The sequence below is a fragment of the Ornithodoros turicata genome, chromosome 1, assembly GCF_037126465.1.
Source record: "Ornithodoros turicata isolate Travis chromosome 1, ASM3712646v1, whole genome shotgun sequence".
NCBI lineage: Eukaryota > Metazoa > Arthropoda > Arachnida > Ixodida > Argasidae > Ornithodoros > Ornithodoros turicata.
The window spans coordinates 200,624,351-200,649,573 of record NC_088201.1 but is presented as its reverse complement, the minus strand read 5'-3'; the positions used below and the strand labels follow the sequence as shown (position 1 = coordinate 200,649,573).

Here is a 25,223-nt window from a genome sequence, read left to right as displayed (position 1 = left end):
CCTGTCGAACCCCGTATTCCAGCTTCATATACTCGTACTATGGGCAGAATATCGGGTGTTCCCTGCCCTTACAGCGAGGACCAGCTATTGGAGTTCTTCAAACCCCATGGAGTCACCGCCGTTAAAAGAGAAGTGGCCTTCTCCCGTGAAAGCGACGGATCTGCCACTGCAATCACGAAGTCCAGCGTCCTATTGACTTTCCAGCCGGGCTTTATGCTCCCTGCAGAGATTCCCCTTGGGTTCACGTATTACCGCGTTTCGGAGTACATTGACCCTCCTGTTCAGTGCTTCAACTATCAAAAGCACGGTCACTATGCAAAGGCCTGTCGTGGGCCACAAAGATGTAAAGTGTGCTCTGGCCCACATGACTATAAAGAGTGCACTGCTCGGCGCGAGCCGAAGTGTGCCAATTGTGCCGGACCACATACGGCGACCTTTCGGGCGTGTAAAGTTGCCAAGGCTGCTGCTGCTGCCCATCGGCGACGGGTCCTGAATCGGAAGGCCAGCTCCACGCCGCAAGACAAGCGACCGTCCCCTGCTTCTCCGGACCGCTTCCCGAGCCTTCCCGAGTCTTCCCAAGCGTTCTGAGGAGTGTACAACCCTTACAAGAAACAAACCAAGCACCCCGGTCTCACAAGGCCTACGCTTCGGTTGACAAGTCAACAGCGCCTCCACCTCCTACAGTACCTGGCCCTCGCACGTCTGATGCCGATCGATCCCAAGTATCTGGGCCTTCTGTAGCAGGCTCCTCCCAGCTGCCCAAGGCACAGGACACCCACTTTGCACCTATCCTCCCCATGCTCTTCGCTGCGCCATCGTTCACCAGATTCCTGCGTCTGCTGGTCTGTCAGCAGTCCAAGTTGTGCTTGCTCTGGAGCCAGTGCTCAACAGTTGCCTTCGTGCCCCTGCCACCCATAATAATGGATAATGGATAATTGGATGCACCACTCGACGTCAGTGCGCTACGAAACCACGGCCATCTTCCAGTGGAATTCCAGAGGGCTACGGTCGAAGATATCGGACTTCCGCCAGTTTGCATGGCGTCATAAATTCCCTGTCATGTGTATCGCAGAATGTGGACTCACGCCTGACTTTCGACTGTCTAATTATGTTAGTCACCTTTCGGAGCCCCATGGTGCACGAAGCCGCGCTGCCATTTTCGTTCGTTCTGACACTCCGGCCATTCAGCGCGACGTGCAGGCGCAAGGTTTCGGCGAGTACGTCTGCTGCTCAGTTCGCCTGGGCTCCCTGGATGTCACATTAATATCTCTATACCACCCGCCGGCAGTCAACTACAATGTCGATGATCTGGCTGCGCTCCTCGCCAGCTTTCCCCCGCCTTACGTGCTATGGAGCGATTTCAACGCTCATAATGCCATCTGGGGTAGTACCCACACCGATGCAAGAGGAGAGGGCTCGCAAGCTTCTTTGAAGACCACAGTCTCTGTGTCCTCAACGACGGCTCACCCACGTCTCTCTACAGTGCGTTCCTCTCGTCGTGCCTGGACCTCACTGTCACCTCAGCGTGCCTAGCGCGGCGGCTGGTCTGGTGCGTGGATGCTGACACACTCGGTAGCGACCATCTCCCTGTTTTGATAGGCGTCAGGGGCATTCGCCAACTCGCCACGTCCCATCCTGTCAGGCGAACGGACTGGCAGCAGTACAAGGCGGCCATCGACTCGTCCCTCTGAGCGGCACGCTGGAAGACGAGCGCATTTTCCGGGACACCGTGACCAACGCTGTACAGGCGGCTACGACGGCTTTTCGTATACCTGCGCAGTTCTCTGTGGTGGACAGCGAATACGCTAGACTCCGTGCTTACGTCGCCGTGCTGAGAGACGATCCCGTCGCACCCAACTCCCTGCACACCAGCAAGACGCGCGTCGAATCCAGAAGGCCATCCAGCGCCATTTACGCAAGCTTGCGCGGGACCGCTGGCGAAGTTTTGCGTCCTCTCTCTCCCCTCGCACCCCCATGACCCGGATCTGGAACGTAATGAAGGAACTCTCTTCTCCTGTCACGCTCCGGCACCCATTCCGTGCCCTGTCCCTAGCCACCGCACGAACGGAGTTGGATATTGCTACGGAATATTGCGCTCGCCTCGCAGACGATCCCTCAGCCGACCAACTATCGGCCCGCGGCATTCCAGTTGCTTTGGCGTCGTCCGCGGAGCCGGCTTTGGATCTTCCATTCTCGTTTCTTGAGATGGACTCTGCGCTGCACGACTCCCCTCAGCACACATCCCCCGGGCCGGACCAAGTCACCTATAAAGCACTTCGGAACCTTCTGGATTCAGGTCGTGCTTGCCTCCTGCGGATGATCAACGCCAGCTGGCAAAGGGGCCACGCCCCTCAAGTCTGGAAGACCGCTATGGTGGTTCCCCTTCTCAAGCCTGGCCAATCACCCCGCAACATTGACTCCTTCCGTCCGATTGCCCTTACTAGCTGCGTGGGCAAGACGTTCGAACGCATGGTGTTCCGCCACCTGAGTTGGTACCTCGAGACCGTGCGATTCTTCCCCGAAGTAATGCAAGGCTTTCGGCAGGGTCGGTCGGCGATAGATAATATTATCGAGCTAGTGACTGAGACGCAGCAGGCAAGAGCTGAAGATCGCATGACTAGTGCCGTCTTCCTGGACGTAAAGAAAGCGTACGATAGCGTTTTTCATAGTGCCATCATCGCAACACTGCAAGAAAGTGGTATCGGAGGCGCTCCCCTTCTTTGGATCCAGGACTTCCTGAGCGACCGCTTTTTGTTTGTTCGGACCACTGAGGTGACACTGACCCCCACCCTGTTAGCCGAGGCGTTCCTCAAGGAAGTGTGCTCAGCCCCCTGCTCTTCAATGTCATCATGGCCTCTCTTCCTGCCCTGCTGCCCCACCACACGCGCCTCACGATATATGCCGACCACATATGCTTATGGACATCTGCCGCTCGCCGCGACACCATTCAGCATCGACTGCAGGGAGGCTTAGATATAATCGTCGCGTTTCTCACCGACCGCGGTCTCTCCGTTTCACCCAGCAAGACTGTGGCCGTGGTGTTCACTCGTCGATCATTCACGAGGTTCCCGCACGTCATTGAAGGTTCACCACTGCCATTTGTCCCGTACTGCAAGTACCTGGGCGTGGTACTCGACCGTGACCTTTCCTGGTCTCGCCACATTAAGGCTCTCACAACCAAGATCAACAGCTACGTGGCGGTTCTTCGTTGCCTCGCTGGTTTGCGATGGGGCCCATCCTTCTCTGACCTCCGCCGTGTCCACCAATCCCTCGTGATGGGTTCTCTCCGGTATAGCCTTCCCATCCTGCATGGTATCAGCCGAAGCAGAAATCGAGATTCTTTAGCCAAGCCACGAGCCTCCGCGTCTGCTTGGGAGTCCCTTCGACCACCGAGACATACTCTGTCCTAGCCGAGGCACGTGAATCGTCGATCGATGTCCTGCGGGACGGGGCAACCCTCAGTGTTCTCGCACGGTACCTTACTCGGCACCCTCTCCACTACCTTCGCCACGTCGACGAAGACTGCCCAGCCTCTGACTTCGGTCGTGCTCTCGGTCGCCTCAAAGGGTCCGTCCCTGCACAGTTCTCTCTGCCCTTGCACGCCCCTGCGATGTGGACGCTTGCAAGACCCGAGACCTGTGCCACTATCCTCGGCCTCCAGAGGAAGAACGATGTGCCTGTGACAGTAGCCCGCCAGCTCGCGCTCGAGCATCTCAATTCGGCCTATCCTCTGAGCCGCGCCATCTATACTGATGGATCGGTAGCGAATGAGTCATCTGCAGCAGCCTGCTACGTCTCGCAGGAAAACCGTGACCTCGCCCTCCGACTTCCCTACACAGTGTCCTCCACGGATGCGGAGCTGCTCGGACTGCTTGCCGCTCTGCGGTATATCGCTGAATCTGTGCCTGATGCGTGGGTCGTCCTCACAGACAGCAAGGCGTCTTTGGCGCTCCTGTCCACATACCACCCGAGGGTCGTGCGTGATCTGCGTACCATGGTACATCAGGAGTACAGGTCGGCCACCATATCTGCCTTCAGTGGGTACCCGGGCATACAGGGCTACACGGAAACACATGTGCTGACGCGGCTGCGAGACGTGCCGCGCTTGATGCGGCCACGCCGGTGCCCCTACTACCACTCCCGGTGTCTGCGTGCCGCCTGCTTATACGGCGTCTCTGCGGCGACGGCACCCGCCAGTTTGTTGTAGACGCTATCCGACCTAATGCGTTCCTGCAGTCCATCGACCCATAACTGGAGTTTGTCATCGGCTGCCGCTGTACCCGCGAGGAGAAGACCCTTCTACATCGTCTCCGGCTGAACGCTGCCCTCACCCGTTCACTCCTGTTCAAAATGGGCCGCGTCTCATCATTTGCCCCTGCTGTGGTGTAGAAGACGATATCTCTCATCAGCTCCTCCACTGTCAGCGTCACCACCATCATCAGGCCGTGCTCTGGTAACATCTCTTAGAGCTTGGGTGCACGGACGGAGGGACAAACGTTTCTCTCGCAACACTCATTGGCCCTGTGCAGCGAGCTAACCAGTGGAGAGTCACAAAAGCGGTGCTCCGCTTTCTGCGTAACACGGGTCTCCTGGGCTCCCTGTGAGCCCTGTGTTCCTCTCTCGACCCAGTGGGCAGTCACCACAGCGCTCCTACGCTTTCTCCACGCTTTGAACCTTGTCAATGCCTTGTGATTGTGTGACTGTGTGTGTGACTTTTCAGTTTTAATTCTGTGTTCTTCCTTTCCTTACCTTATCTCTTTGTTCTTAACTTTTTCTTTTCATTTTCTTTCCTTCTTTTTCTTTTCTTCTTTTCCTTCTCTTTTCATTTATTCTTCTCCTTTCCTTTTCCTTTCTTTTCTTATTCTTCTTTTCTTCTTCTTGTTTGCCTTCTTGTTTGGAATAGCAAGCCGACCTTCGACTGGCTGACCTTTCCTTTCTTTTTCTTAATAAACATATCCCCCCCCCCCCTGTCAGCGCATTTCGGCTAGTGTTGCTACCGTCAAGACCGCCTTGTCTGGCCAAGCATTGTCATGGAGAAGAATAAGCCGTCTCAAGTGGCCTTTTCCTGGGAATCGCGTTTCCGCAACACCTTTAATAAACGTACAGTAGAACGGGGCATCTATCGTGAACCCTTGCCCAAAGAAATAGGTATATATGGATGTCACCCTGCATGTCCTAGAAGACAACCCCCACGGAATTCACTGTAGGCGGATGAATCAGTTTCTTTGGAGGCGAGGAATGCTGATGTCGCCATTGCATGCTGCGGCTTTCTGCTGCCAGAGTGAAATGATATGTAGTCATGCCTCGCTTATACATGTGTTTTGCTATCTATCTCTAAAGATCTCGTTTTATTTCAGATACCTGGAAATCTTGTTATTCAGACTACATTCCTGGTAATGAACATACTACGACAATTTCGAATTTTGTCTCGGGTATAAAGCATTTGTTATCTGTATCCGGACAGCAAGTACAGGGACCAATCTTCCAGAACTTAGGTCACTCTGATCCGCTTATTCATAAACGTGTGAACGTCCTCTGTAGCTGGCATGTGCTGTGTTTGCATTTTTTCCGGAAGAGGATCACATCTCACCAGGGCATTCTGTACTATTTGACTCCCCCTTCTTCAGAGGTCACTCCCTTTTGGTGCGTGCGGGCACACGGTAGAGATGGTAGACGATAAGCGAGAGAGCTGCCCTCTATCCACCGTGCGCAAGAAAGCCACATATGAATGTCAATGTCCAGCCGCCCGAAAGCATCGGCTGTCCATTGTGCCATGCCATATATTTACATAAAGACAAAAACATATGCTCGGGCCCAACTTTCTGAGACTTTCCCAACTTTCCCGTCTTTGAACGGGGGTGAACAGTGTGACGCAGAGGGCGGCGTGGCTGTGATCAAAATTCTGTCACACGCGTGCCTACTAATTTCAGGCAGCTCCCTTCTCATGAATTTTCAAAGTAACAATATTTTTCTGGTTTCTTTTTCTGGAGCTATGAAGGGATTTCCCAATTTTTCAATGTTTCCCCGAAGGTTTGCTTTGATGCGTCGGTTGAAAAGCGACGACCGCAGAAGTGTCTGGATAATCCAGACATAACTGTATCTAGGTTTCATCACATGAGATGATGTATCGCAAAAATCCGTCACCCTCCGATCAAAACCAGTTCAGCAGCTGCTTATAGACTGCCATGCGCGCTCCCCTCTGGTCACAACTGAGGTGTCGAATAACTCATCTTGCACAGACCCTATATAAGAACAGTAACTGCTCGTGAATGATTGTCTCCATATTGCATCGCTAATATTACGCTAGGCTGCAATGTCCCGAACGGCTAGTCGCCGGTTCTCAAAGATGGCTTGCTCAAGCTGCTTGCTCATGGCTTGCGAAGTTCACTGGCCTGAGTGCAGTCTGACGCACGTGTCCATGTGCAATTGGAATCTGGCAGTCGTCGAAAAAGCCACACAGCGGCGTCTATGTGGTTCATTCGTCACCAAATCCGGTCTTTCGCCAAACTGCTTGCAGGATTTGTACACTCTTTCCCTTGACACCGTTTCTGTGCAAAATCTCAGCTGGTTTCACACTCCCTTTCACAAGGAGCATGATTATGCATCCCTGTTCCGCAGCAACTAACAACACTGCTCACCTGCGTGATACCTGCCGCTGCTGCACGTGTACTTCGTCCCCAGTGTTCTTCAATTACATTCACTCACAGTGTAAAAGCCTGGCCTGCATATACGTCATCTTGTCATTCACTTAGTTTTTTTTGTGTTTTTAGCAAAAGTATTGGCCAACTTGAACAACCATGTACTATATTTTTGAATAAATGTTGCGTGCACGCATCCCTAAAGTTCAGAAAATTGATTTCGGGATATATAAGACCTAGAGCTGTGAAGCATTGTGGCGATCGCAAAGCGTTTAGTGATATTTCTGAGTGAATTATGCTATGAGTTATGCTACAGTTATGCTATGTGAGTTATGCTATGTTATAGAGCTGCTATCTTTATGACGATTTGAAAATGTGCCAAATTAGGAGGGGAAAGGGGGATACCGAAAACCGAAACGGAAACCTAACGGAAACGAAACCAACCGTTGTGGTAACGGAACCTGGAACAGAAACAAATATGTGCCGATAACGGGAACGGAAACGAAAGAGATTCCGTTACCTTTCCCAGTGCAGGTTCATTCCACTAAACACAAACACGGCGACCATTCATATACAATCCGTCTTTGTATGCAAAGAGTAAATATTCCGAACAGAAATATTCAAAATAATTTATCCGGAAAACGTCACTGTACTTCAAACACCCACACCCGCCCTAGTTACACCCACAATTCTCACGAGTAAAGTTCCTACATCGTAGATAGTAGAGTTGGGAATTTTTTGGCACAGTTTTTGGGATCCCGAAATTGTGGGGTTTTCCGTCAGAAAATCCCGGAATTTCGGGATACCAAAAGCACCCCCTATGGCTTCAACTTACAGGCGCTGTGCAGGAGCTGCAGGAGGTAGTTTGACGGAAACAATGGTTCCGTTCATTCACTCTTTGAGGCTTCCGTCCGGAATAAGTTGCCAGCGCAACGCAAGGGCTTACCGTCGTTGTCGGAGAGGGACTGGCCAGCGCACGGTTTTCTCTCTTTCTTGAGCTGGAGGAAGCAGCCGTACCGCTGTCCGACTGCCTCGCCGACGCAAGCCCAACGTCCCCGTGTTGTGCTTGCATCACCAGTAACTGGTCGAAGCGTGACGATCTCCGCCGTTTTCTCCTTCGAAGCTGAGCCAAAATGTAATGATGGTAGCAGTGTGTGGTACTACTACTAACGTGCAGTAGATGGACAATCGGCGAAATGTAAGAGATGCGATAGAGTGTTAAAGACTCAAAGAAGCAAATCTCTGCCTCCGATAAATTGCTCCGACCAGCGTGGAATCGGAAAGAAGTTTCAGCTCGGCAGAAAACCTCTGCACGAAAGTTCGATCACGCCTTGACGACAGTTCTTTCGGCGCACTGTGTTTCTTGAGGGCATTTTTGAGCAACGAAGCAGGGTTGATTGCGACAAAGCTACGGCTCACGACTGAGACTTTAAGGTCGCTTTGCTGGCGCGGGAAAGCTTGGTTTGTTGAACCTTAAAAAAACATTGAAAACCAAAGCGGGCAATAAAATTAATAAACTCCTCCTATTTTGCAGTTTTACACAGTGTCTGCCATATGTAATGACCCCTGGAAATACAACTATCAAACCCGCTGCTCCCGTCCCGGGATCCCTGGATTAGAATTTTCAAATCCCGAAATCATGGGATCGTGAAAAGGCCTCGGGATTCCCAACTCAGTTACGCATGCCGTCACAATGCTGCTGTTTTTCATTCGCAGATTCACCAAGCGTCAGAATGTGCACCGATTCCAAGTTTATCTTGGTTCGAGATCTCCCATATGCTCATTCAGCATTTCTATTCGGAACCTATTTGCCTGCCCTGATGAGCGTGTAAGTATTCAATTACGAAAATCCATAGGTTGATAGAGAACGATAGCAAAATTCCTTGCGTCGAACGCTGTGAACCACAAGATGGAAGCCCTTACGTGGAAGGGATTAGCAACAGTTAGCGTGGTGCCAAAGTTTGCCGGGAGAGTTTGTCGAGATACAAATATGTCTTTGAAATATAGAGGGTGTTTATTTAAAGTATTTACAGAATTTTTATTCAAAAAGCTATGGAAGCAGCATAGTTGATATTTATCACAGTTGAGTTCTACGGCCAGGTAGGCTTCCTCTGGAAGAGAGTATGTAACTACCAGATGACTAATGACCTCAAATTCATTAGTTAATTTTTGATCAAGGAATTTTGGACAAAAGTGAGATGACAGATTAAGAGATTATCCTCGCTGAACTCCATTTCATGTTTAAAAAATCGTGAATCACGCACGTGCGGTAAAATATCTATCCCCGAGTTTTGACATCCAGCCAAAACCGACAAAGCACGCCCGAAGAGCACATCACTCTCGTCGACGGAGGTTTATCTGAGTCGGAAAGCGTTTTGCCTGTCCAGCTGAGCGGTAGCAGCTCCAATCATCTCCACCTCTCCAAAGCGCGTGGCCCTCTGACGTGAAATGAGCCCTGTAGTCCCCGCGCAACTGGTCGCCGCAGTTTCGGTTCACAGCTTCGCAGACTGCAAGTACAAATCTACTACTACAAAAAAAAAACTACACCCATAGAAACCCCGTCCGTCATTCCTGGAGAAGGCAACGCCTGTGTTTCTATGCACCTATTCATCCACTTAGGGGTTCTTTATGGGGGTAGCAGAATTCGTCAGGTGGGGAATTCAATTTCTTCCCTTATTTACAGTGAAACTCAACTTAACTCACTAAGACGGTGAGAGACCGTTATCCCCACAAGCTATCTTACGCAGCTAGTCCAACGTGCAGAGCGAATGAAACACAAAGTAGTTGGAGGTTTTTCACTTGACAACGACTCTCCGTCTTTTCGAAGGAGCGATATGCACAGGGAGAGATCCCCGGATGAGCCTCGTTTCCGAAGGCTACTATAAACGCGCTGTGCGAATGACCACCCGTCACGGTCCCAGGTGCAGGACACATAATTTTATCAGAAAGTACTTAAACAACGACTGTTTCGTAGTATTGCATAGATTATTTGAATGTAAACGTTCACTGCCGGATATAGGAACTCTAACACTTTCCTGTTGTTTCTTGCTCAATTTTACAACACTGGTCCTGAATCTACCCAAAGGAGTTTTCAGTCATCTTGCTTCTGCATGGAAGGTGTTCGACCTCATTATTCGATGCGAACGTTTGTTAGCCTGAAAGATCCAACTGGATATTATTCACAACAGAGAAAGAACTGAACAACGGAGAACAACTGAAAAAGAAGCCCGAAAACTTACAGTATGTTACATTGATATAGCCCCCGCATGATCCGCATGAGCCCATGAATGTATGCACAGAAGCCTATCTTGCGCAGCAGGTCATCCTGTTCTCCTCTTCCCCCTGTCGTCGGGTAGCCCATGCCTCGGGGCTGCTGCCTCAGTACAATAAGTCGTGGGAAGTAAGTTAGGTACTAGATACTAGTTACGTAACTGGTTATTCAAAAAGTCACTTGCAACTGTAATTATTCAGTCTTAAGAGAAAAGTAACTGTCGCTGTGACTAGCTATACAGGGTGTTTCACCTACACTCTTAGAAATGAACTTCACCGCATAGCACGATGCTAGCCAACCATAATCTCGAATGATATCATTATCTGTTGTGATACTGTGCATAGTTCTGGTTGGGTCTGTGGTTATGCGTGGAGGACTTCATATTTCTGTAAAGGTTCAAAGTTTCCATAGGTTCAAAGTTCATAAAGGAAAGGTTCGCTTGGCAATTTTCAAAGTGCGATTGAAAAAATAAATTTCCCTGAATTAAAAATTGTCGAAAGCCTTCCTCGATTGCGGCCAAAGTTTCCAGAAGGTAATTGCCGAAAGTCCGAAAATCCTCCAACGATTACGTAGCCAGTTAGAATTTTTTATCGCCTTAGGTGAAACACGCTGTATTTTTCAATAGGTCGTTGCTTTTTCGGCAGTTGGGGCACTAAGCCTTTTCAGCGACAAGCGATATAGCTATTTCTTTTCTTTCGTACCTGTTTTCTACACAACGCCCAATAGCCCGCGGGACTAAAACAAGATATGGCGACGCTGCTACCATGCTTTCAGGATGGGGATTGCTACATGGATGAGAGCGGGGACCGATGCGCTGATCACACAACTAACCAGTAAAACGCATGGCGCGTGGTGCACTGGCACTGAAGTCGGGGTCAAACCCCGATTTGAGACTATTCTTACAGCTGCAATGAGGAAGCGTCGTCTCCTAACTTGCATCAAATTAGAGAGTTCGGCTCTGACAGAAGGGTTCGTGTCTGAAGTAAAATTAGACTTGTTAGACTGAAAATGCCTAAAAAATAGGGAACAGCGGAGAAGCTCCATTGGCCTATGTATATCGGGAAACGTCTGATCAGGTTACTAGTGAAGGTGCCAATCTGAATGTTCGATGCAGGACTTGTAAAGGGACTTATTGCGCGAGCGAGACGTCTACGTCGAACTTGAAGAAAAAAATTCACGTAACTAGCTTGTTATCTCTTAAAATGTGTTGATCATGCAGTCAAAGTTAAGCGAGCTATCGCTGCACACTCTCGCGACATTCATTCGCGAAGTGTGTATAGGCAGGCCTGTTTTTTTAATGTGATTTAGATTTTACAACTTTTTTGCTAATTTGATAAGGTAATTTGTACAAGTAGCTGTTAATTTTTTTCAGCCCGAGCCCGAGATTGATTGGGAAAGTAACTGCAAAGTAACTCAGTTACTCGAACAGTAATTTATCTAGTTAGTATTCCTGAGCAGTAATGGTGCAGAAGTTCTCACTCCAACTTAATTTCTGTTCTGGGTAACTATTGCAAGACTGCTACATACATCATTCCCTCGTTCGCAGTTTAATAACTCCACTCGATGGTTTTCTCCGATAACCAATCACGTCCACCTTATTACTGGACTTGATGCGTTTTCAGCTGATGACGGATGTGAATTCTTAGCGTCCACCAACTCTTTGGCGACGTGCTAGATGCTCGATAGAAGTATGCTCCAAAATATTTGGCAACTTCAAGCAATTCGGACTGCGACAGGATATTGAATGACGGGACAAAAATCGAGTTAATATTCATAACATGTTCCTGGGGTAGGCAAACATAGTATGACCGAATCATCGAACCAGCCTAAATGCAGGTTGTTGGACTAAATACTTGACTCTCGGGTGCTGACAACATACAGACTGTCCGGACGCGGTTTAATTGGAATTATAATTAATTAGGACCCCCAACACTAATTGGCATCATCCAGTCAGTAATTACTTACAACATCTATACACGTGTCCATCGCACTCCATATGTTGGCGGCAACCAGAGGTAATGAAAATGAAAAAGAAATACAAAGAGAGTGGAGAGGAATGGTTTATTTGAAAATCAACAATGCCATCATGAAGAATGTGCTCCAGAGGAGCCCCTGACCATCGCCGGTCAAGATGGTCTCAGAGATCGACGACCGGTGGCTACCTATCTGTAAAGCATCACACCAGTTGGTACCGCCGACGTAATCATGACAGTTTGTGTGGAAGACATAAACAACAACAGAACACTAGCGGCAGGCAAGAATTTCAAGAAGAACAGACACTGCCAAACGTGTACGTACATTTCTAAACATGCAAGAGCGCATACAAACACTTTTCAGCACGAGGTAGGCATCGGGAAAAAGCCTAAGACGAGCGGACGGTACTCGGGCCTAATCGCAGATATGTTCGGTCATCCATGAACCGAACGCTATTAAGCGCGAAAAAGTAAGAAACTTCTAAATGAGTCTGAATGAGTCAAGAAACTTCTAAAGATGCAAGAGCGCGCACGAACGCTGCTCATGTCGAGCTAAACATCAGTAAAAGGCTTACGCCGAGCGTGCTCAGACCTAATCGCAATCATGCAGGAAGCGAACACATAATTCGTAAACGAGTCCAAACACTTCTTGTATGACGTAAGTTGCACATCGAAGGGCATAAACAGCAGCGGCTTTAAAAAGGACTCTGGAATGTGCAACTCTTGGTGTTTTCCGAGTGTAGACGTTATATGCAAATTCCAGCAAGGCTTGAATCTTACAAGACGTGAGATACCTGTTGATTGTGTTCTGCTGGGATGTGGTTTCCGAATTTAAAGTGCCACTAAATCTCGGTTTTCAGAATCGTTACAAATGTCTGTTACTGAAATCTTCTTGTCTCACTTTTCATTCCTGGCTAAATATTTTGTATCAACGTGACGCGAAACATGGAAAATATTAATTTTTATTTTTGAGAACTCTGACGTCGTGTTATGATTTGACGGACCACCTGGCTCTCATATGACAACGTTGTTGTCCTTCGCGTCTTCCGGGGTCTCACTTTTTGCGCTTCGTTAGCACAGCCCCACGTGACATACCATCCGACCGGTGCAACCTTAGAGGGAACACAAAGGACGGAAAAGACATCTCTCCAATTTTCCCCACTTTCGATCAGCCTCGCGTGATATCTCCACCACGTACCCTCGCCGGACGCCGGCGCCGATGGTAGGAGACGCATGCCCTCTCAAGAACATGACATCATCGCAATTTGTGGGCGTATGATTACGTTACCCGCTCGTTGCGTCGTCGAAACTGGTGGAAGCTCAGAAGATCTTCAGAAATTGACAGAAATGCACAGCGTTCGTAAACAGGATTGAAATTTCGCGTATAGAGTCCTTGAGGCACCGTCTTTTGATGGACTAAATAAAATAAACGCTGTTTCCTTAGTCAGGAGTGGCACCTTAAGAAAATGTCTCAGAAAGAAATCGGCAATGTGTGCTCTAATAAGAGGGAAGTGGGTTCGGGTTCGCTCATTTTGGGAGGGTCCTCATTTTTCCTGTTCACCGCATTGTCTCGCATTGTGTCGCCGATACGAGCACCGTGCCGGGCCCCTGTGCGAGTGCACGGTCCAACTACAGGGTTTCACATCCTCGGTTGAAACGAAGTCATATCGCGAAGTATTTTACAAGGAAGAAACAGTAAATTCAGCAGGTCTCTCCCTAAATCCGTTTGCAGAGCAGAGGTGACGCGAAGGCACCTATTGTTTTTTACTGTTTACTCAAAAATAACCTCAACTTGCATATCTTGCTTTTTGTATTCGATATTTAAAACAAAATATTTGCCCATTGCTGTGACCCATCAGGCCCATAGTGACCTGGAACCTCAAGCGGACTATCGAAAACTACCGTGAAGACAATGAGCTTATTCGAAGGAAACATTTTCATGCCGGTGTTGGAGACGAGGTGAACGTAAATGTCTAACATCATTTCCCAATCTTGACCACGTCGCTACTTGGAACCCAACAGCTGTGTTCATTGTCGTAACAACGTAACTGGCGAACCAACGAAAAACTTCTTTCTTTCTCAGCATTTTAGATACCGGCCATGGCTCGTCGTCACCATGGGTCACCACGAGGACTTCTTCGCAAACGTCCGTTCACTTTCTTGCCCCGGTAATCTTTCAGATGAATGACGGGAAGGGAGGTGTCTCTCAGATGGAGAGAGTGAAAAATCTGACGTGGTCAACTGCTTTCGGAGCTCTTTTGAAGAGCTGAAAAGCTCTTCCCTGCAGTAAGACCCTTACTTTATCCCGACTTTCAGCTTCTTTTTCACGGAGGGTACGATGGGCTTACCATTTATTTTGTTGAACAATTCCAACTCTGATGGCTGATGAGGGCCTATGGACGGGCTGATGCCCAACGTTCTGTGTTTGATGTTGTCGTACTCGCGTACGATTTTAGGAGGTGCAGAAACGAAGTGGTATTTTCTGGTCACCCTAAGACACCCTAAGATTCTGTCACGCAAAGTCCTTATAAAACGGTCGACTTGTGAGGTCTTGATGTGTGAAAACGTAAAATAGGGGATGACTCCTGTCTGTGTAAGGTCGTGTTGTAACAGTTAAATAACTATTTAAATAAATAAATATGTGTCTAGGAACGTTACCTCTCCGAAAAGTCGCATCAAAGCCGTTTTCATTTCTCCAGGATGGTTCGTCTTTAACGGGAGAAGGAGCCTATCGCCATGAGAACGTGACGGTAACCGCTGTTCAAACGCGTGTACTTTGAAAAGTCAGCGAGATATATTTGCCAGACATCGTTTAGCTTGAGGGGATGATGCACCTTCTGTTAAACTTTCTTCTCCCCGGATGCTTGAGAGCGTACGTGTCCAACTTTCTAGGAATGGCGACCGTCTTCTTTTTTCTGAAGTTTCGTGCTTTTGTGTAAAGTTCGAGGAAAGGACGCGCCCAGTCCCCATCAGATTTGTCACGCCCTTCCATGAGTTGACCACGCTATTGAGGCTTGATTTTGAGGTTCACGAGATTTGTGCAGGGAATTGAGACGCAATGCTTTCAAGACTTTGGAGAACCTGGAAGGTTTCTTCTCCCTATTACGCTGCATGATATGCAGAAGATCCAACAGTGAAGTCGTCTTTAATATTCACAAGCCTTTCATGTATTAGTCTACATTTCTTCAGGTGTAAAACGTTTGCAAAGTTGAACAAAAATCTACAAGGTGTTCCAGAAAATGTGTCATTGAATTGTAAACAAAATACTACACCACCTAGAATCATGCGGTCAACGGCATTTGTTCTTATTAATGTTTTGCCACCTCCTGATCTGCACGTTATATAACCTAAGTTTAGTTATGCAAGTTCTTGCGAAGTGAACTCAGAAATTTGCCAAGTAAACACCACCAACATAAAGAGCGTGCCGGATTTACTCAAATTCATGATAATTGACTGTGATATTCATAATCTATCTTGTCGGAAAAAATTGCCGAACATCATGCTTATCGGGGCACTTCAGTATAACATGCAAGGACTATTTTAGTGCAATAGCTGTCAGTGCGACGAAACGAGGTTGGGAATCCAGCCCACAAAGTGATTGTAAAAAAAGTGAGTTCCTGAAATTGGGAGAGGGAAGGTATAGTGCCAGCCGAGGGCCGACGCGATAAGCTATGTCTGGGTTATATCTTTGTACCATGCCGGTGTGGGCCGGGTTTCCAACCACCTTTTGTCAAGCTAACAATGATTTCGGTTAAAATTCATCGCGCGCCAGCTCCGTAGAGTATAATTTTCAGCAAATTTTTTCGATACGATAGCTCCACAATATTCCTGTCAATCGTCATTAGTTTGAGTAAATTCGGCACGCTCTTCACGCTCTTACTTGGCAAATTTCTGCATTCAGTTCCTTTTGTAGAATCGCCCAGGCTAGGCCCATCTCTTTCTTTGTTGCCCTGTGATCATTGGTAGAGACAGACTGGTAGAACCTACATATTCCCAACCCTTAAATTGGGCTCAATGAAATTTGATAAAAGTAATGAGCATTGCCGCTCTGCATTATTCAGTCAAAATGTAACTCATTACCATCACTCATTACTCAAAGTAGTGCATTGCTGGTGATGTCCTACCTCTGAATCTCAGACTAAAGGTGGGCTTCTTTTCCATCTGTCTGTCTAATGCCAAGATGTGGAGTAGCAGCATCTTGTCATCCTGACAGATTTCTTGACATGCTTGCAGCCATTAGAGACGATGGACTTGAAAGGCTTCCTCCACGATGCCGTAAATAAATGTGCGAAGTTCTCTGTGTTTTACCTATTCTTAGATTGATTCCTTGAATATATCTAAGTCTTGATTGTTGATTCCTTAGAATCTACCACACACGATGTTTTCCATATATTGGTCAGAATGGTAACGTACCAATAACGTGCACTCCCTTTATAGTGCGCTTTCAAATAAAATATGAAACAAACGGGACTGAAATCGAAACAGCGAAGTGGTAGGAACTGCTAGGAGTGCACTGGGCTCATGGACAATGAGAGAGTGCTGTAGGTGGCACGCACATGCGCGAGACAAATACGTGACGAGAAGACACCACAGCTGAGTTCCCTGTATAGAGGAAGGAAACACAAGAGCAGCTCTTCCCTCCAGACTAGCGTAGCCACCCTCTAGCGGTCGCTCAAGTCAAAATTGCCATTACATCCTGTTCCTGTACACCACATGAGCCTCTCTGAAGTTTCGGCCTTGCAAATCTCGCGCTGTTCTCCATGTGATTTTGCTTTTCCAAAGTTGTTTATTGTGAAAATGTAAGCACCATTGTGGAAACGACATATCATATGTGTTTCTGTCCCGGCTTCGACTCTCGCTGAACGGAAATCAGCTCTGTAACCGCAACACGTTTTATTTGTGAGTACATGATTATTTGTTTTATTCACCAGTGTGTGTTGGAGAAATCTTAAATCTTTCACTTGGGACCTGACACTGTGCCGCAGATTCATTTCTTATCCTTTGTTGTTGTACAAACCTGAATAATGTTGTTCCGGGTACGGCATTCTTTAACATTTAATCGGGAAACATATATGCCTTGGAAGTCACCACCGCCAGCCGTAATGTTTCCAGTGCCCACGTACTCCTTTCGCTTCTGCAAACTGTGACTGGTCTTCTAATAGAAGAGTAAACATCCGAACTTGCAGAAATAAAAGTGCAAGCACACATTCAACATAATACTGTCATCTGAACTTCGACACCACTACAACTCGTGTCGTCTGCTTTCGTGGTGCCGTGTTGTCTGCAGGGTCACGCGTGCAGTCACGTGGTAGACAGGAGCATCCCGAAATGCAATGCTAAGGTACCTACGCTTGCCCACATGGAAAACTGTCAGAAAGGTCTGTTTCCTTCCTCCTCTGGTTGCCTCTTGAGAAGACTGATCGCACGTCACCAGGCTCTGTCGCTGGGTTGGTGAAGATTTTGTGGAGGCCTGCAAGAAAAGAAAGAGGTGACTTTTCTGCTCTGTCGGCCGCGATTGTGGTAAATATATATTTACCCAGTTGTTGCTCTTGCATGCCCGTGCGAGTGTCTGAGCCTTCTTTCAATCGAGCAGAACATCTTGTGTTGCCAATAAAGTTTCATGGCGATGTCTGTTCGCGTATAGACGTGTGCGCGATTGTGATTACAAGTGTCTCGACTTGTTTACAAATTCGAGTTTCGCAGTGTCCGCCTCGTGCATGCCTGACATGCTTGCGATTAAGCATGAGCACCGCCCACTCATGTTAAACAGTTTCCCGATGACTGACTCGCGCTGAGCCATGCTTGTACGTGCTCTCGCATGTTTAGAAGTGTCTGGACTCGTTTAATAATTTGTGTTTAGTAGTATTGGCTTCATGCATGACCAAACATATTTGGGACTAGCCCTGAGTACCATCCGCTCGTCTTAGGTCTTTTCCTGACCATTACCTCGCGCCGAGTGGTGTTTGTACATGCTCTTGTGTGGTTAGAAGTGTATGTGTGTGTTTAGCAGTGACTGTTCTTGTTGGCGTTCTTGCCAGCCACTACTATTTTGTTTTTCTGTGTTCCATGCACGCCACCATGAGGAGTACTGTGGCACCACTTTGTGTGGTGAGTTGCAATGGGGCAGCCACGTCTCGTCAGTCTCTGCAACGATCATGACCACCTATGGTTGGTGGCAGCTCTGGAACAATTTCTTCAAGATGGCGCCGTTGATTTTCAGATATGTTTCACTCCACTATTTTTCTATTTATTTTTTCTTCTTATGACCCCTAGTTGCCGGCAGCAAATGGAGGGGTCAAGACACGTGTATAGGTAGCCCCAATTAGTGCAATGACACACTGGATCATTCCAGTTACTGTGGGACGTCCTAATTACTGCATAAATGGTTAAATTTGCAGGCTCAATAATTCACGAATTTGTGAGAAGCCAGGATCAGGTTATTGTTCGCAGAACCTTAAATTCGCGGTACTGCGGTGCGTTGACCCTGTCGCTTTGGGCCTCCACCTTGAACTTCCTGGAAGAAGGTAATAAAAGATATCACAATTTTGGTAACGTTCAAATGGTCTCCCTTTTGAGAATTTCTCAATGAAATGGCTGCGAATATGGGGTCCTACTCGGCTTGTATCTCTGTCATTGCCAAATTGCCCTTCCTCCTGTCATTCTTGTCATCACATCCAGCAGGCGCGATTGGCGCTCGATAGTGATGCCGCAACTTCTACAAAGGCTTATCTGCGTGGCAAAGTGCATACACGCTTGATGGATGATCCAGGCTTAAAAGGAACTGGAATCACGGCATGCCTGCCTTCACACAGGTTTCGTATGTGAAGGCTGAACTACTGTCCAGTTGCAGCGGTGAACTTTGCGAGGCAATGCAGTCTAATAGCGTAAGAAACCCTGTGTACATAAGTTGCCTCAGCGTCCTGGGTAACAAGAGATAAACTGATGACTGATGACTCATGACTGATGACTGATGAAACTAAGATGACGCACCCCGAAAGTCACTGGAGAGGCGTGTTAGCTTAGCTCAATTGGTAGAGCCCTGGACCGGCAATCCAGAAGATGTGGGTTCGATCCCTACAGCTGGCTAACCTTTTCAGTGACTTTCATCTTTCATCGTCCTGGGTAAATTTTTTTTACATGTTTCGTCATCGTATTTTTCTGTCATTGGTTCGAATACTTTATTCGAATACATTAAATTCGCGAAAAAAAGGGCGTTCGCGAATTTCGCGGAAAATAGGTCCTCGCGAAAATTACTACTAATACAGTAATTCCATTTAAATCGTATTCAGGACAGTTTGTATGTTGCCAACACCCGGGGGACAAGTCTTACTACTTCTCACCTCATGCTGCTTTTTATTGAAAGGGCAGTCGCATCCGTTCCAACCGATTTCTAAATTTTGCTGTCCTTATATTCCTTGATCACCACTATGACGGTACCGAAAGTTCCACGTGAAATTCGGTACAGTTTGACTGCTACTTGATGGACAGCATGGCAGGATGAGACACCGGATACTGAAAGTATGAGGGAGTCCCTTTCCTCAGGAAAAATGATAGAATGTGGTTCCTGTTACGTTCGGTAACAAACTTTATTTTATAGGATGTAACTGGATTACACACATAACAGAAATGTCAACCGCTCGCCACTTGGAACGCCTGTGAGAGAGAGAGAGCTGCACAGTGTTGCCAAAACAGAGTTCATATATTCGCCACCCAACAGTTCCCTACGCCACCAATCAGAGCCTTGGGAAAAGAGTTGTGGGTATCTGGATGGCGCATTTCTGCTCTACACACTGTCTTCTCACTCCTACTTTTAGAGAGTGCCGTCATTCCGATCTCGGGGTCACCAGAGCCTCCACAGCCCCGTCGTCTCCTTCACACTGCAGCACATGATGGTAGCGCGCTAAACAGTAGTGCGCTTTTTTTTTGATTGCGTGTTAGCGCCGCGAAGCAACTGTGGCTATGAGCGGCGTACAGATGTGGACAGACGGAGAGAGGACAACATGAAGGAGTGGGGGACAGGGGGATTAGTGTGCGCCCTTTGCCGACTTCAGGGGGAACTGTGCCGACATTCGTCTAGAAAGTCTCCGGAAAACCCAGGGAAAACCTCAGTCAGCACAGCCGGCGGTAGGCTTCGAACCCAACACCTCCCAGTCTACAGCACGACCTTGGTTACCACCAACGAGCGGACGCCTTAGCCCACTCGGCCATGCCGCTGGTCCAGTAGTGTGCTGTCCCCTTCTTGATGTACTGTTCCACGTCTACTGTTTGGCACGCTACCATCATGTTCAGTACGTACCAACTAGTCCAACTTGCTGTTCTTTTTCACACTGCAGCTCTCACTTGAGATCTAATGATCAAATGCGCTGATCATGGAAAAAGCACTGACTTCGGATGGCAGACCTTATTTTTTTTTCTTCCACGAGGGACGTCAAATACGGGGTGCCGTGTGATGAGCTTTCATCGCACGCTAAAGAACCCTCAGGTGGGCAAATGCAAACCACAGACCGACTTCTGTGGCGTCGCTCATGATCTTAGTTGTCTCACGACGTAAACCCCCAATTATTATTATCTTAGTTTTTCGCCGTGATCAGGGTTCTTCAACATGCAGAAGCACATCACAGTTTTGGGAATGCAAACGATACAGGTCCGTTCAACTAGACGACAGAGTGATTCAGCCTTTTCAGCATGAACTTCATACGCGTGCCGGGTAGATCTGACTAGAACGTCGAATACGGTTTCGTTATTGCTTTCGTTATTACAAGCAGGCAGACATGTCGGCTGGCAAGAAAATACGACCAGCAAATCGGTCTCTGAAAGCAGTAGTACCCAATTTTAAAGGTCCTGTCAATGAATCGGCATCTCGAATATTTTGTACATTACCGCCATTACTGCGTCTCTTACAGCGCTAAGGAATTGTCCTCAGGCAAAAACAATTACCAGTTCCACTATCAGTACCAAACACGCATACCAGTAATGGTGCATAAACTGTACATATGTTTCGAGAGCTACATCGACCTAACGCATACCAATTCACTACGAATTGTCTGACTGACACTGTCCAGCTAAATCGCGTGAAATAAACCACAAATACTGTGAGATGTCACTATGCAAAGTATAGGAGGGAGAAAACTGCAGCTATAGGCAGGAAACACGACTGAGTGGATACAGCATTCCAGATAACCTAAACCAATTTGGAGACATTGTATCCAACGAAGACAACGTTTTGCTGGTCGCTGGTGCGCGAAAATCTAATTGCACCAGTTAGCTTGAGTCATTATTTATTCTTGAATATTTTGTCCAAAATAATTGCAGAATGGGAGGCAGTGTCGGCAGTCCGGCAGACTGGAAGCGTGGCTGCCGGCAAATACAAGATACATACAGGTGAGTGTTTCGCGCACATTTCGTATTATCGTGAGCTTTATGAAAGGAAGCGTACGAGCGCGTGGCAGATAGCCTCGTCCGTTACATACGGCTGTGCCTTGTGGCTCATTCTGTGTGGAGTGGAAATTGTGCTGCCGTAGCTTTTGTTTCCTTTCCCCCGGTCGCACTCAGATGGCAACAGATAATGGCGGGCGACCCCGTTATGATCTAGTATGATCACAAGATGAAAGGGCGGCGGTGCCGTCAACAGACAAAACAGCAAAACTCTCGTCATTTGCTTTCATGTGGCGCATCAGAGCGCCGGCACAAGTGGCAGAGGAGGTTATATGTCTCTCGCTCGCGTGTTCCCCTACATAAATCTCAGGGTAGTACAGATTGGGACAAAATTTCACGGAACAGGCGAGCGACGAACTGTTTCGTCGGTGCGACACCCCAGCGGCTGCCGGAAGCGGGTTGGTTCGCTGTTTCGGGGGAGTGGAAGGGTGCGCTGTTAGGCGATGCACACATTGGTAGTTCCTGTGTCGCTCTGGTGAGCCTGGGAAGTGGAAGCTACCGCTCTCTGTCGCTAACAGCGCACCCTTGCACCCCTCTGAAACAGTCAACCCGCCAGCTTCAGGCGATCGCTAGGGTGTCGCACCGACGAAGTAGTACGCCGTTCGCGTGTTACGTACACTTTTGTCCCAACCTGTACATGCTCGTAAGCGCGAGATCGCTCGTAAAGGAAGGTCGTTTTCAGTTATTTCACCAGTCTGTCCATTTCGGACTCCACGGACTTTGTTGGAAATAAAAATAAAGAAAGAAAGAAGCCCTGCTACAGTTACTTAGTTCACATTCCAAGTCCGTTAAAGAAGGGTTTGGGAAAGCCACCCTACTGTCACCTCTAAGACGCACCTATGGACGCACAGTGCAGCAAATGTTTCAAAGACAATTCGACCGTCTTAAAGGATATGAATACCCCGGCTAGAACATCATCTATAGTTAACAACGAAGTAGGCATATTGACCCAGGATACCACGGAAAACCGCACAAAAGCAGCTGGTCATGCCGCACGTCTACGCAATGTCACACCGACTCTAGAAGTTCGTGGAATGGAAAGAAATTCAGGTCATTTCGCGAAGTGTAGTAGATACCCTAAGAATATCAGTCGGCGAAATACGCAAACTGTGGTGCGAAAAGGAATATGAGCACTGATTCAGCACCTGACAAACGCGAACGATCTACGAAATCCCCATCTTCTACTCGGCTGTATCAGTGTTAAACAATGTCCTTTAGCCTATCCTTGGGAACCATCTCGTGCATCTAAAAGTGGTCGTCAGCCCCTGCGGTTGCAATGTTCTGCTACATGATGCCAAGACCGTGAGCACTGATGTCGCAAAAGAAGGGAAATATTTTCTAGCACTGGCCCCTCAAGTGTATTAAACTTAACTTAACTCAAACTTCAAAAACCTCAAACTTAAAAAAAATAAAGAAAACGTAGAAATCTCGCGTCCGAACCTTCATGTCAGTGAAGAAAATCGGTCAGATCTCAAACATGCCCGAAAGAATCGGTCGCCTCTTCTTTTTTCCGATTTTGTTGGCGGATTTATCAGTTTCGACAGTCACACTAGGCCGACATTTTGAGTTGTTGGTGTTAACTACTGTTGTCGTCCTAGTGTGACCTTGAAATGAGCTAACTTGGTGTGGGCCTACGGTTTCAGTTGTCGTCGGTGTCGTGTCGAGATCGGCAGCCGGCGGATAAAAGTCGGCCTAGTGTGACACACACTTTATTATTCGTACTACCGACGTCATCTCTGACGTCATTTATTTAAAATCATAGTTCTTCGTGCAAAAGATAGATGGTACTGACGGTCTCTATCATGGCGTTATTCTGTAGCCACAGGGGCCTATGAGAATTTTCCTACCTGTCTAGATATACAATGCTCAGTAGCCCACTCGCTAGATGTACAGGGTGTCGCAGTCGCACCCTACGTAGGTTCGAGCACGGTACGTATTTTCCGTATATTTTGAATGGGCAATTGCACTGCGACTGTCTTGTTGTTCTTGCTTCTGTATGTGTACATACACCACTTACAAGTTGTAGGACAGTGGTAGAGTAACATGAATGTGGCATCGAAGGCACGTGGGGTATACTACGGCACGAGGAAAATCAATTGCACTGCGCATCGTGCCCTCTTTTTCGTGACTCAACTGCTCTGTTAATCTTGTCCTTATTTCATGGATGGGTAAAAGTTAATATTGTTTTGGGGCGACAGTGCAATGAAGAAAACCATTGTGAGCGCATCATTGTAAGCGCATAAGCGGGTATCTTCAACAAATAACAGGGTGATTTGTTCAGGACTCGTGTCTGGGAGTACGCTGCTAGGTCTTGGAGCAACAACTGCCGTTGGATGCCACAATGGTTGCGGCAGTGGTGAGGAGGATGTGGAGGAGGTGTTCCCTCAGTCAATGAGGGTATCACGTAACTGATGATGTAACGACCTATGACAACTCCGAGCTCTCGTGGCTTCACCGCGAAACCGATCGCGGTCACTGTTAAGCACAACCAGCATGAAGAGACTGTGCTCTTGATTCACGAGCGTCGATGTCGGCGCGAAGTGTTCGCGCAGGTCTTCGCCGTATGTCCCCTATCAGGAAGAGTTATAGAAGATTAAAAAAACGTGTGCTGTGGTATCAGAGGCGCCACCGCATTTGTTTCTGTAAAAAAAAGCAAGAAAAAATGACATATACGGTATATGTATAGCTAGGCGACATCATTGTCAAGTACACCCCATCCAGTGATGTCGGGCACGAATTGCGCGTGATACTTGGTGGACAGATGACATAACGTTTTCCTGTCGTATTTAATCCATATTACGAGGAATTTATTCCTTATTGCATGGAGTTTAATCATCATGCCGCCACTTTGAATCGTATTTTGCAACATTTAATCCTCGACCTGCTTTTAATCCCTATGCCGCGGAATTTGATCCTACATTTTCGAGTTATCTTTTCATTTAGTATGTCAATTAAAATGCGATATTATGGGACTACGTGCATGATTTATGACCTGCTATGACTATTTCCTTGTTTACGGATGTAAGCTGACTTTTAGGACTCTGACTATTTTTTCACTTCTACAGTATAGTATGGGACCACCAGCATGATTGTCGGCTGATTGTGCCTATTTCCTAGTTTACAGCTGTAAGCTAACTTTTTGAGCCTGCCAATACTCTAGGCAGCACTAAGGCCTGTTGTCGGACTACTTGCATGATTTACGACCTGAGTTTTTATAACTACCGCGGCTCGATGCACTACAATGGGATGGTACGGGACTACCTGTATGATTTATGACCTGTTGTCACTATTTCCTTGTTTCAGCTGTAAGCTGACGTTGTACAAGCAGGACTGCTCTATGCACCACAGTGGGATAGTATGGGACCACTTCCATGGTTCACGACCTTCTGTGACTATGTCCTTGTTCATAGCTCTAAACTGATTATTTATGACTGCGACTCCTCCTTGACCTATAATGAATTAGTGTAATAGCCCTGTCACGCGTGCTAATTTTGTGTTCGTGCACTGATGTCCTGCGTTCGTGCAACACAGGGAGCACGCACCGCGCGACCTTTTTCTCCTGTTGCATGCGGAAGTGTCATCGCTCGCGTCGAAGGCGGAGGTCGTTGCGTTTTTGGGTGCAAAATATCTCTACATGCAGATCAGTCGTTATAGGTGGACCTCTTGGCGAGTTTCATGCAACTTCGGCATCATGCAACCGACGGATCCTCTGGATTTTTGGACGAGTGGATTTACGAGGCGGACTGTTTTGGAATGAGCGGGGGGTGAAAGAGACGGTGTGCGCCGAATGAATCCAGAAATCGACAATGGTAAGACACACACCCAGCGTGTCGAACCGAAACGTTTTTCGTTCCAGTTCCATCATAAACGGTCCGGTACCGGTTCTGCCCCGGAGCAAAAAAATAA

The 25,223-nt window shown here is 47.7% G+C and overlaps 1 protein-coding gene across 1 annotated transcript in view; it reads left to right on the top strand.

Moving 5' to 3' along the window:
- Nucleotides 1-25,223, top strand: part of LOC135375358 (uncharacterized) — a 110,747-nt gene that overhangs the window by 45,684 nt on the left and 39,840 nt on the right. Inside the window, exons 6-7 of the mRNA XM_064608080.1 lie at nt 8,355-8,466; nt 21,195-21,263. Coding sequence (XP_064464150.1) covers nt 8,355-8,466; nt 21,195-21,263 — 181 coding nt within the window. The remainder of the gene's footprint in view (nt 1-8,354; nt 8,467-21,194; nt 21,264-25,223) is intronic.